At 48.1% G+C, this 12,950-nt stretch overlaps 1 protein-coding gene and 1 pseudogene across 1 annotated transcript; both read left to right on the forward strand.

Moving 5' to 3' along the window:
- The first annotated feature begins 680 nt into the window (after positions 1-680).
- LOC117694831 (putative PWWP domain-containing DNA repair factor 4) lies at positions 681-7,155 on the forward strand. The gene is made up of 4 exons (XM_034485843.2): positions 681-769; positions 1,073-1,160; positions 2,402-2,484; positions 4,720-7,155. Exon 4 carries the CDS (start codon positions 4,906-4,908, stop codon positions 6,982-6,984), a length of 2,079 nt encoding a protein of 692 aa, XP_034341734.1. The 5' UTR covers positions 681-769; positions 1,073-1,160; positions 2,402-2,484; positions 4,720-4,905; the 3' UTR covers positions 6,985-7,155.
- Positions 7,156-11,079: 3,924 nt separating this feature from the next.
- Positions 11,080-12,103, forward strand: LOC117695085 (nucleoside diphosphate kinase B pseudogene; annotated as a pseudogene).
- The last annotated feature ends 847 nt before the right edge of the window (positions 12,104-12,950 follow it).

Here is a 12,950-nt window from a genome sequence, read left to right on the forward strand (position 1 = left end):
TATCATTCTGCAGCCTGGGGTGTTTGAATTCTTGCTTCCCAGTAGAGGGCGCTATTTTGGGCCAGCTTGTGAGTTGTGGCACTGCTGGAGGAAATGTGTCACTGGGGGGCAGGCTTTAAGGTTGCCAAAGCCTTCTGCCATTTGAAGTTGGTTCTCTCCTCTTCCTCCTTGAGATGCAGTGTATATTTTTTTTTGATGATGCTGCCACCTGAACTCCTGTGCTGCTTTCTATCCTGTGCAGGTCCACGGACCTCCACGTCTTCTGCCAATTGACCTGGAATGCTTATTTGCATCAGGAGTAACAAACAGTGTGCCTGCCTTCCTTCCGAATTCTGTCAGGGAAAAAGGAGGCCTTCTCAGACGTGGGCCCTGATCTTATTGTTTTAGAAGGCAGGACGGAACCTGTGGTCTCTTGTCTTGCCTTGCCCCAGACCCTCTGTGGTCAAGTCAAAAGCCTGGCACCCTGGAATGGCAGTATCATCTTTTGTATTGTGTGCACCCTTTCTTACATTCATGTGTGCAGTCACAGGGGATGGTGGGAGAACCAGGTGACAGGGATGTGAGTGAACAGTCAGCCTCCTGGGTGGGTGGATTAGTACTTCCTGATTTCCTCAGAGAACTGGCTACTAGGAGAGAATGTTTTTAGATGGCACTGTGGTTACCATGACAACGGGGAGCAAGCCATTCTTTCCTGGTTACAGATAGGTTTGCGAAGGACACTGACAGACTGGAGGGGTGGAATGACTAGACAGACAGGCAAAGTGCGTAGGTAGGTGCCTGCAGCCAACCTGAGTGTGGTGTGTGTGTGTGTGTGAGAGAGAGAGAGAGCTGAGTCTGCGTGTGTGCCCTGGAAATGTGTGTGCTCTTTCCTGGGACAGGGAAGGTTCTCTCACTACTGCTGTTTGAAGAGAAGCCCCAAGGACTGGCTGCTCACTCAGCCCTGTCTCTTTGTCCTCAGGTGGTGCTTCTTTGCTGCTAGCTTTATCTTTTCAGGCCCTGAGACCATAGTTTGCCATTGTAAACGGGCACCTCTCTGTTTGGCAATGATTGTTATATGTGCTTTTCTTGACAGGATGACCCTGTTTGTGTGACAGCATCTTACCCTGAATAGTTGCGGCTCTCGTGTTGTCTGAGAGAGAAGCTGGGAGGCATTTAAGGAGGTAAACGGGGCTGGGGGGTAGGGTGCGGGTGGGGAAAACCTGCAGTTCCCGTGAAGAATGGTTGAAACCCAGTGGTGAGGATACTCTCTTGTCCAGGAGACCAGCCTGACACAGGAAGTAAAAAAAATGCCTCCCCAAACTGCCACTAATCACAGTTAGACAGACGGGGATAAAAATCAGTGTGGCGTGACCCCCCCCCCCCGATCCCCCCAGGAAGGGGTAGGGTTTGTTCCTTCCACAGGTACTCGCTTGCGTCTCTGTCTGAGTCTTTACTGTGCTCACCTCACCGTTGGGTGAAGCACCAGCTGGGTTTTACAGGGTGTGTGGAGGGGGCTGCTCCCTGACCCACCAGCACATCTGGATCACTCTCTGTATCTCTGCCCCGTGTGTGAGGAATATTTGTTGTACTCTTCTTGCACCCTCTCATCAGACGGTCTTCCACTTGTCTGTCTTACCACACGGAGGGAAGCCATTGTTCCCATCTGGAGATCATATGAAGACACCTCATGGAGGGATTCTGTGCAAGTTCTTGATAGAAGGCCTTTGGTCCCAGGGCCAAAGTGTATGTTGAGACAGAGATTTCAGGATTCCACCTCCCAAACTTCTCTGTGTGCCCCTGGGAATGATAGAGTGCACTTTTCACCAGAAAGGCAACTCTCACAGAAATTTCAGAGAACCTTTTTGAAAGTAGTGCACCAGAGGTGATGTCTGCAAACAGTGGAGGCAGATGGCGATACTGCTAACATCTAACCAGGATGTAGGAATCATAGGGACTTTTATACGCCCAGGAGCAATAGGCACACACAGGTGTAATACACACTGAGGACAGTGTGGCCTGATATGAGCGCAGACACATTTCTTTATAAATGAGTTACAGATACTGCATGGATGCCCTCATTTGTGGGCTTGAACACATACTTGGGATTCCCAGGTATGTTTTCTAACTGAAGAAGTATGTGGGGCTGAGAATGTTCTGCTTGAGGGATGCGGAAGCAAGTACAGGCCTGCTCAGGGTAGAAAGCCTGTACTCTATAGGTGTAACTCGGGCATCCGTGGTTTCTAAGGGCACCCTGTGAGGGCTGGGATCTCACACGTCCGAGGCATGCAGCCTGGATGGCGGAGAGGCATGGTTGAACTTGATGGGGTTCATTTAGCCTTGTTGGAAAGCATGTGCAAGGAAGGTCCAGCAGAAGACAGCCTAAAAGTAACTGAAGCTTTCCTGTTTTCCTCTGTGTCCTCAGGAGTTATCTGCATGACAAGGCCCAGGACTCCAAGGGGGCTGGATCAGAGGAAACCAACCCCAGGAGAAGACACAGCCTCCAAGGTGAAGGGTCACTGTCCATGATCCCTAAGTTGAGCTCCACACCTCCACAGTACACATTTACTATTGCATCATTCAGAAGGTGTGCTCTGAGACATTCCTAGATTGTTTTATGTAGAAAGACACTTTAGGTATCCTGAACTCGGATTTGAAATCAGTAAGACATGGGTGGGAATGCAACAGAACGGACACTGTACATTTGTGGAGTGAATTGGGAGCTACAGTGTCCCACCTGGTGTTTGTGGATACAGAGGATGGGAAGGGAAGGATCGAGGGGATCATGAGGATATCATCTGTCCTCCCTGCCCCCATATTTCTGTATAGTTGGAAATTCCTACAGATAAGGTCTGGAGTCCCATGATAGGCTCCTTTAGCCCATGCTCGCAGAAGGAACTTGGGGTAACAAGAGTTGATAAGAAGAGCAGAGTCCTCAGGAAGCTGTTTCAGGAGCCCAGAGTCCACAGTGCTCTGCCTTACTGTGCCTGCTGGGGCCCAGGTAATGGCCTGGATCACTTGCATCCTGGCATAAACCGTGAGCAGCAGTGGTATGTGAGCCCATCCTGGTCCTTCCTCTGTGTTGTAATCCACATGTATCAGCAAGCACAGTGGGCCTCTTCTGAGGATCAGCCAGATGCAGGATTTGTTTCACACAGGCATGCATGACATGCACACTGCTCATAGGAAACAGGTTGGCTCAAGGCAGAAGCAGTCAGTAACACAGTAGCCAACCCCACATGCACACCCCACACGAAACAGGCACAACACAGAAAACAGACATGCAACACACACACAAACACAAAACACCCCCTCACACAAAACACACACACAAAAGACCCCCTCATACAAAACACACACACAAAATGCCCCCCACACAAAACACACACACAAAACACACAGAGAAACACAACACCCACACACAAAATACCCCGTCACACAAAACACACACACAAAACACCCCCTCATACAAAACACACACACAAAACACACAGAGAAACATAACACACACACAAAACACCCCCTCACACAAAACACTCACACAAAACACACAGAGAAACATAACACACACACAAAACACCCCCTCACACAAAACACTCACACAAAACACACAGAGAAACACAACACACACACACACAAAACACCCCCTCACACAAAACAAACACACAACACACACACACACACACAAAATACACACATGGAAATGGACTAGGAAGACGAATGTGATGAGATTCCACTGAGATGTCTGGGGAGCAGGAACTCTGTTGAGAGGCAGAGTATGGGGGAACATGAACAGAAGAGCTATGATACAGATGAGAGTGGACACCACTGGACTTAGGGATGGGCGAGGTACCATCCAGACCATCAAGTTGCTGTTTTAATTTCCTATGTGTTTAAGACTTTGTGGATTAAGATTAGGCCTTGGAGCTCGTGTGCAAGAGAGTTCTGTGGTCTGGGATCTCTTGTTAGAATAGTGCCCATCACAGGCAGATAGGGATATGCAGAGTCTCCTGCAGACTTGAGGTTGCAGCATGGGGGTGCACGATTCCAACAGAGGCACTTGCTTACCCTGTTGCTCTCCATCTGATACTGCTGAGTCTGCCAATTAGTAAGCATGTCTCCACAGTGAAGTGCTTTTTTCTCTTTGGGGCTCTCCCCAGGTGTGACCTGTGAACTATTGATCCTACAGTGAGGTCCTGGCTGGAGTTGGGAACAAGAGCTCTGAACCAAAAGATTGGTGGCACAGGGGTGGGGGTGGGGGACAAAAGGGGGCCAGAAGCCATCCTGACTTGCAAATGACCATGAACATTACCCCAGCCCCACTGCTCTTCAACCTGCTAACAAGTGCACTAGTTGTCCACAGGCTTCCTGGGGTTGGCAGGGCAAGACTACCTCCTTAGGAAAGAAAAGAATGAGGCTGGCTCCCCCACCTCCAGGGAACCCCAGGGAGCCCCAAGACACTGACTGGGTGGGCAAGAAAACACAGGAGTCTTGTAAAGACACCTGCCTCTCGGGGAGGATGTTTGCCACCCCAGCCTCGGGTCGAGGCACAAAATTGTTGTGACTGCCTCCCACAGATGCTCTGAAAACTTCCATACCTTCTCCCACACCCTCCCTTCTGTAGAACAGACTTTGTGAGCTCTCTTGATTTCTCTAGCCTTGCCTCACGGAGGTGCTGCTTCCTTGACCACTAAAGGCCATCTCCTTCCTAATGGAGCTCTGCTTCCCTCTCCCACCCTACAGGATACGCCCACACCACCCTGAGCGACCCCAGTCATTTCCAACTTCTCTACCAGATTCTGGAGGGAGGACAGCACCACAGGCAGGAGAGCAGAGCCAGAGAACACAGGCGGGCAGTCACAGTGCCCAGAACAACCAAAGGAGTCACCATGTCCTGATCAATCAGCACAGCCCCAGAGTCCAGTCGCCATGGACACTGCAGAGTATGTGCTCTGTGGCTGGAAGGGCCAGCTGTGGCCTGCAAGGGTGTTGTCCAGACCCAGGACCCCAGCCCATAGTACGAGGAGGAGGGCGCCTTTCCTGGAGGTCCAAATCCTGCCTGTGGGTGAGAAGGTGAGAGTGAGGAGCACCGAGGTGAGGCCCCTAACCAAGTCTGAAATCACAACCATGGCCTCCTTGGCAGGAAAGGAGTCACAGGGCAGTGGTTCACCAGGGCAGACCAGGGCGTACAGGAGAGCCCTCAAGGTGGCACTGGATATTCTGGGCGAGAGAGGAAGAGCAGGTGGGAGAAGAAGAGCCAGCACAGTGGCTCCAAAGGTTCCTAAAGAGCAGGCCAGCTCCAGCAGCTCCAGCCTCGGCCAGCGTCTGCGCCTGCGCCTCCAAGGGCGCAACCAGAAAGACCAAGGGCTCTCCCAGAGGAGTCCTGGGAAGCGGGGCCGGGGTCGCCCAAGTCCTGTGGTGACGCGTTCACAGAAAGTGCCTGCAATGCAAGCAGGGAAAGCCCAGGCCCACACTGCTGTAAGGCCCCCTCGCTTTGAAATGCAAGGAAATGCATTAAGAGGCACCAGAGTGCAGCCAAGATACTTGGAGGCACCTTTGGGAAATGCTGGTGGTAATCCAGGGAAGAGAAAGCCAGGCACATACATGCTCAGGTCTTTGAGTGCCCCAGCTTCCAGGGAGGGTACCCGGGCTAAAAGCAAGCAGAAGGCTGCCCCTGGGCCACCGAAGTGCGTCTCTATCTCACCCAAAGCTCTCAAACGACCAGTTCGGCGTGCTGGCCTAGAGATCCAGGCAACTGGAGCCCAAAGGAAGACCGCCCTCCCAGAGAACAAGGACCATCCTGGCCAGGGAACCCCGAAGCTAGACTCAAGAAGGGCATCGGCAGCCTGCATGCCTCCAATCCCGAGGCTGCGAAGGTCACTCCGCATAGCTAGTCGCAAAAGGAAGATCCATGTGCTGTGTGCACAGTGCAGGCTCATAGAACAGGAACCCCAAGGGCACTCAAAGGGGACAAACACCAGGTCCAAGAGGAGAGGAGCCAGAGTTTCAAAAGATGCCCAAGCCACCAGTGTGGCTTCTGCCCAGGGGCCCAGTACCATTGAGCGAGGATCGCTGGTCTGGTTCAAATTTCAGGACCTTCCTTTCTGGCCATCAGTGGTCAAGAGTGTCAGCGAAAATGACAAGATGGCGAGGGTGCTGTTGATCGAGGGCAACATGCAGCTTGAGCGCAAGGGTATCCTTGTCCCTCTCCGCAAGTTGAAGCACTTGGACTGTGGGGAGAAAAGAACACTCTTGAGGAGAGCCAGCCGACTGTATGCCCAAGGCATCAACTGGTGCTTCTCAGTGATCGACCACTACAGAGAGGGCCTCGCCTGTGGCTCCTTCCTGGGCTCCTTTTTGAACTACTATGCCACCCGAGCCAGTTACCCGCTAAGGAGAGCCATCCAGGAGGGCGACCTGCACATCGATTTCCCCAAGGTGAGCTATGCCGACTTGGAAGATTGGGAGGAGGAGACTGCCCCGGGTGGGAAGGGGGCCCGAAAGAAACTCCTGCCTGACCGCATGAGGGCCGCCCGGGACAGAGCCAACCAGAAGCTCGTGGACTTCATCGTGAAGAGGAAGGGGGCCGACCAGCACCTGCTGGACATCGTGAAGGGCAGAAAACAGTCCAGGTGGCTGGACAGACTTTGGAAATCAAGGAAGGAAGTCTTCTGCATTGAGACCTACCTGGAGGACGAGGACCAGCTGCATCTCGTGGCCAGATATTTGCAAGAAGTAGCCAAGGAAGCAGACGAGGCCCTGCTCTCGCTGGCAAGAGGAGACAAGGTGCGGTTTACCATGGAGGTTCTCCTTCCAGAAGCAATCATCTACTCCATCGCTGTCCTGGATGGGCTCAGCTACAAGGAGGCGGAAGAGAAGTACCTACGTGGTCCACCCGTGCACTACCGTGAGAAAGAGCTATTTGACAAGACCATTTTAAAGGCGGCCAGGAAGAGGTCAGCAGCCAGGATTCAGGCGGCCAGGGGCCCTCCTGTGCTCACCCCTTAGAAGGGAGCGTCCTCCTTTCAGCCATCACCCCTGCGGCTCCCAAGACAGGAGACAGGAAACGCCTCCAAATGGGAACATCTGGGAGACCTTGGGGCGCGCTATGGCCGCTGCCAAAGCTCCTCACTAAGTGTTTCTTTTCCCGCTTGAAATAAATGTTCGCTTTTCTTCTTGACTAAGTGTAGATGTCTAAGTCGGCTCTACCGATCCTGTGAGCTTCAGGCCAGGCCTAGCCTTTTCTCTCTCTCTCTCTCAGCTGTGCCCAAACGAACGCGCACAAGTCCCGTGGGAGGGGGGTGTGCATCTCTGGAAGGTCACCAGCCCAGTGTGGAGTATTGGCTAGCTGAAGCACAGGCTGGCTGGCGCACCTCTCTGTACGAACCCCATGCACCTAGACAGCACATCAGGTTTCTGATGACCCCGGGTCTCTGACACCCACCCACCCCCATCCTCTTCCTCTCCAGGGAGCTACTATGGATGAGGCTGGGTTCCACTGTTTTCTCCATTACTTCCTCCTTCACTGACTCATACCGAGGGATGAGGATGTGTGTTTTGAGGCTGTGCTTTGAAGCCGCAGAAGGGGTTGGAAATGTTGTGACCCTGGAACAACAATACAAAGAACAAAAGGCAACAAAAACCCAAGAACACAGTCTATTGCGTTTTACAATCTCTCTCTCTCTCTCTCTCTCTCTCTCTCTCTCTCTCTCTCTCTCTCTCCCTCTCTCTCTCTTCCCCTGCTTTTGTGTGTGTTGTGTCTGTTTTTCTCGCTCCCTGTCTGTATCCTGTATATATGTACAAGTGTGTGCATGCACAAGTGTGCAGTGGTCATAGGTTAAGATCAGGTGTCTTCTTCAGTGATTCTCTCTATTTTTGAGATAGGATCTCTGACTGAACCTGTTGCTCACTAATTGTTCAGAGCGGCTTGCCAGGTAGCTCTTTTGATCCTCCTGGCTCTGTGACCACAGTGCTGAGATTAAACATGCCTGTCCATATACCTTTTTCCCCCTTGTGTATGAGTACTACGTAATGAACTCAGGTTTTCACCCCATGCAGGAAGCACTTCACATTCTCAGCCATCTTCCACACGCCATAGACTTCATACTCTTAACTGAGAGAGAGAAATTTGCCAACCTTGTGGGCTGACTGTCTGCAGCCGTGCAGCAGACATTGGTATCTCAGCTTTTCCCACATTTCTGAGATCAGAGACTTCTGGTGTTTGCAGGAAAGGGAAGGGGCCTGTCAGCCTTTGGAATCACTGATACTTGGGGTGTACTGATGAGAAGCAATCCTGACATGTCTCCAGAAGGTCCTGTTTCCTCCTCTTTTAATCTGTGTCTTTGACATGTTTTCTTGACAGGGCACTTAGTAGGTACCTCTGTGAACTCTGAAGTGCATCTTTATAAACTCCTGAGCCCACTCTCCAGCTGTTCTCTGCTGAATCTTTGTTTAATATCCATGTGTTTTCCAGCCTAAGTATCTGGATTTGTAATACTTCTGTTGCATTGGAGAATGGTAAATGTTAGGTTTTGATGCTAATTACTGACTTTATGCACACAGTGGGTTCTGATATGTGTAGAAATCCAAGCATGGTGAAGGTGATTATATTCTCAGTAGTCAGACTGTAGAGGCATGCATCTTCCTAACTAGCCAGTAAAGCTGAATTGGCAAGTGCTTGGTTTCATGAGCGACCTTGTCTAAACAAACTTGTGGAAAATAAATGTGGAAGTCACCTCATCTCATTTTCTCACTTTTTTCAATTAGTTGTACAGAAAAATGACCATGGACATACCCTAAATATGAACAAAGTATCGAAGTATTTTAAAGTATTGAAGAATTTTAAATAGAATTGAATTTTCCCTCTGTGTGTGAGCTGTCTCTCTGTAAAAGCTACCAGCCCAGTATAACTCACACCTTATTTTTAAAAGTATGTAAAGCACTGACAACTCTCTTCTTCCTGCTTTTGAATCTGCCTAGGTTAGGAATTAATAATTCCGGTCTGTTTATGGCATTGCAAGAGAAGGCCACATCTAAGGTAATTAATAATAATATGCAAGGGATAGCATAAAGATGCAGAGAGATGAGAATAATGACCAAGAAGCAAGAACATCCCCCAGAAAGATGGTAGGCAGGCAGACAGGGTGCTGCAGCCAAGAGATCTATATCTTGATCTGGTTGCAGCAAGGAGGAGACTAAATTCCATAGTGGACAAAGCTTGAGCTTTGGAGACCTCAAAGCCCACCCCTACAGTGACACACTTCTTCCCACAGGACCACACCTGCTCCAACAAGGCCACACCTCCTGATGGTGCCTCACCCTATGGGCCAGGCATTCAAACCCATGTGTCTATGGGGGCCATTCCTATTCAAAGGACCACACTCTCTGGCCATCCCTTCTCTCCTTTTGGCACAGACTTGATATCGTAATACATTCTCAGCCCCACCAAATCTCCCACCAGACCTTTGTTCTCTGTTCTGACACAACTGGGATCACTCCTTACATCATGTGTGGTCAGATTCCATGTCCTTCATTCCTTGATTCCAGATTGGCCATCAGTCTGACTCTCTTCTTCTGGTTCACTTTACCCTTTCATGGCATAGTGTCTGCAAACTTTCCACACTTTTTTCTTCCCATCTCAGCCAATTATCCTAGTGTAAGGGATTATTTTTTCATCTACATCAAATAGCTCCTTTTCATGCTCCTAACCTTGAAATCTGAACTTAATGTGCCTTCTGTTCCCAGCTACATTCAGACCTCAGAGTGTGGAACATGCAGCATTAACATTTCCCAGGAAATTTGTGGGAAAGCAAAATCTTGAAAAAGAACCCCAAAGAGAGGAGCCCAGAAGACTGTATTTTCACAATCCCGTTTTTCATTCTGATGAAACTTCAGGTTTGAGAATTGCTGTGCTAGACCAGATCAATCAATCTCCTGGCTTTTTGGACTTGGTTGCCAGCAACAGCACACTCATCAAGAAAGCTTCTTTATCTTTATAAATGCTAACAGCTATTCAACAAATTGTGAGGGCTGTATTCTATTAGAGATGCATCTAACTAGCTAGTTCAATCTATTTTTTGCATCTTTTCCTCTCTACTTCTTTATTTATGAATCAGGAAGTACTGCCTATACATTTCACATATTTGGAATAAACTCAAAGGGTCAATGTAAGTTAAAAATTAAAAAGATGCTGTATGTAGATAACCCACAAGAGTACAGAAAATCTGGCCCTGTAGTTTGGGGAAGTAAAGGAAGTGAACTAATGGCGCCCAGCCTCCTCAGATTTCTCCAGGCACATCCTACTAGGAAGACAGCAGAAGTGTGAAACAAAGAGGAGAAAGTGCACTGGAACTTTGATATTTTTTTACATACAGTAAAGCTTATATATTTTTAAAAATGAATCTTGAGCTTCCTTTGGAAGTTAAGTCCATCTTAGTGTAGATTAGAGCAGGTTGTTGGCCTCTAGGTTGGAGAAGGCTGAGGGTGTGGCCCAAGTAGGGCAGCCTGGTACCCTTTGCTTAACTGTTACTGAGATAAAAACGGTACTCTGACCTAATAAAGCAAACAGTACAGAAGATAAGTAAGGGAATACAGTGAATATTTGACAACCGGCAGTTTCCAGCCAATTGGTGGCCCCCAAACGAAGCCCACATCAGAAAGAACCAGGGCCTAACTTTGAAAGGAAAGATATGTTCGTCCTTTCTCAGGGATGACTCAGGGCAGAAGAACTGATGCAGGGACAAAAACAAAGCAAATTTGGAAGCCTAAAGAATCAGTCCTTAGACTCCATGATTCTGATTTCTGATGAAATTAGATTAGAAAATCTGATTTCCCTTTTCTAATCTTAGGTGGCAAGCCTGGGAACAAGCAAGGGAAAAAATCCAGGAATCATAAGAAATAAAAAGATATCCCTGGAGACCACAGAGACTCATACACACAGAAGCAGCAGTTAAGAACAACCCACACTCCAGATAACCTGGGGGCCTGTCAACACTCAGTACATCTAAAGGGGCTGGGAAGAACTTAGCTCAATGGATTCTCAAATTTTTCATTCAGAAGTGTTAAGGGAGATTTCACTGAGGATATGCAAGGGATAGCATAAAGATGCAGAGAGATGAGAATAATGACCAAGAAGCAAGAACATCCCCCACAAAGACGGTATAAAGCACTCAAAGAACCCAAAGCAAGATATTAGCATTGAAGGGTTCACAAAGTCAACAGAAGAGGGCGCTCCACACATAGGCACAGAGACAATCAGCCTGTGCCATGCTGTTCTTCCAGAAAGCAGGAAAACAGTTTTACTTCATGTGAAAATGAGCTAACAGAAGACAATGAAAGACAAATCTTATGCAAATCACTAACAGGGGAAAGAAATAAAAGCAGAAAAACACCTTCCTAGACTCCCTCCCTTTAAACTAATGTAAAGTCATTAAGAAAATCATCCAAGTGTGTGTTTATTGAACACATGTAATCTCAGGTACTCTGGAGGCTCAATCAGGAGGATCACACATTCAAAGCTTGCCTAGGCAGCAGTAGAACAGTTTCTCAAAAATTAAAATTATAGTAATAGCCTGATAAAAAATAATCACCATACCCATACCCCAGCCCCCCTCTACTTACCTCACTGGCCCACTGATGGCTCCAGTGTCTCCTCAAAACAACCACAGGCCAGTCCACTAGCTTTCAGACCATTGCTAACCTCAAGCACACCTTTATTGCCATCAAGCCAGAAATCATACAACACAGGCTAGTGGACAAGGTCATCAAGGGTTTCAAGCAGAAGAGATTCCTCGTGATGGCCATGAAGTTCCTTTGGGCTTCTGACGAGCACCTCAAGCAGCAGCACTACACTGCTCTGAGAAACAATCCTTTCTTCCCCAGGCTAGTGAAGTGTATGAATTTAATGCCCGTGGAGGCCATGGGAGGAGCTCAGTGGGATAAAACCTGGAAGAGTGATGTTTAGAAAGACCAATCCTGCTGATTCGAAAACAGGCACCATTCAAGGGGATTTCTACATTCAAGTTGTCAGCAATTCAGTAAAAAGTGCTGAGAAAAACAAAAAAAAAAAAACACTGTATGGTTTAAGTCTGAAGAACCAATTGAGTGTAAGTCTTGTGCCCATGACTAAGACTATGAGTAGATGTAGATAAACAAGGTCCTTTCCAGCATTGATGGGTACACTGCACTGAGCAGATGGGTCATTTTTTAAGTTACTGTGTGTTGAGCCAAAATGAAAAAACAACCACCATGAAATCAGACCCCAAGTAATCCTTTATGATTCGTGGGCTGGGGAAAGATTAAGGAAGAAGATGTATATAGAACAGAGAATGGTAGAAACATAGGAAGGAGCAGTGAGGCAGTCTTGGCTGAAAGTAGACAGAAAAGATACAACCAACCAAATGATGCATGTTATTCTTAGCTTTCAAGAAACTGAGCTACTGCAATCCTACAACCTGGCTAGTCTATGTTCTTTGGGGAAAAAAAAAGAAAAGAGTAGATGCATACACACACACACACACACACACACACACACACACCACACACAGGGAGAGAGAGAGAGAGAGAGAGAGAGAGAGAGAGAGAGAGAGAGAGAGAGACTCAAGTTGGCCAGGGTTTTACATAGAGAAATCAAGTCATAAAAAGGGAGAGAAATTGTGTATCACTGTATCGTCTTTCTTTCATAAGTTCTACTTGGCTACCTTCCTGTATTTTCTGAATAGATGCTAAATCTATTGACATTGCGTCATTTTGGTGCTAGAATTAGCAAATCACAAAGGGCCTTTCTTAGGACTGGACTGGAAGAGAACAATTTACAATGCCATTAAGAAGTCAGAGAGAGCCGGAAAATGGCAGCAGCCAACAATTAATTTTACAAAACCTCCCAGCTGGTAAAGTCCTTACAAGGCACAAAATAGGGTGTAATTATTTTCAAAGCATTTTATGCGGATTTTATTTCTAATCTTCAGTTTCAGAAG

This window comes from Arvicanthis niloticus, chromosome X (assembly GCF_011762505.2).
Source record: "Arvicanthis niloticus isolate mArvNil1 chromosome X, mArvNil1.pat.X, whole genome shotgun sequence".
Taxonomy (NCBI): domain Eukaryota; kingdom Metazoa; phylum Chordata; class Mammalia; order Rodentia; family Muridae; genus Arvicanthis; species Arvicanthis niloticus.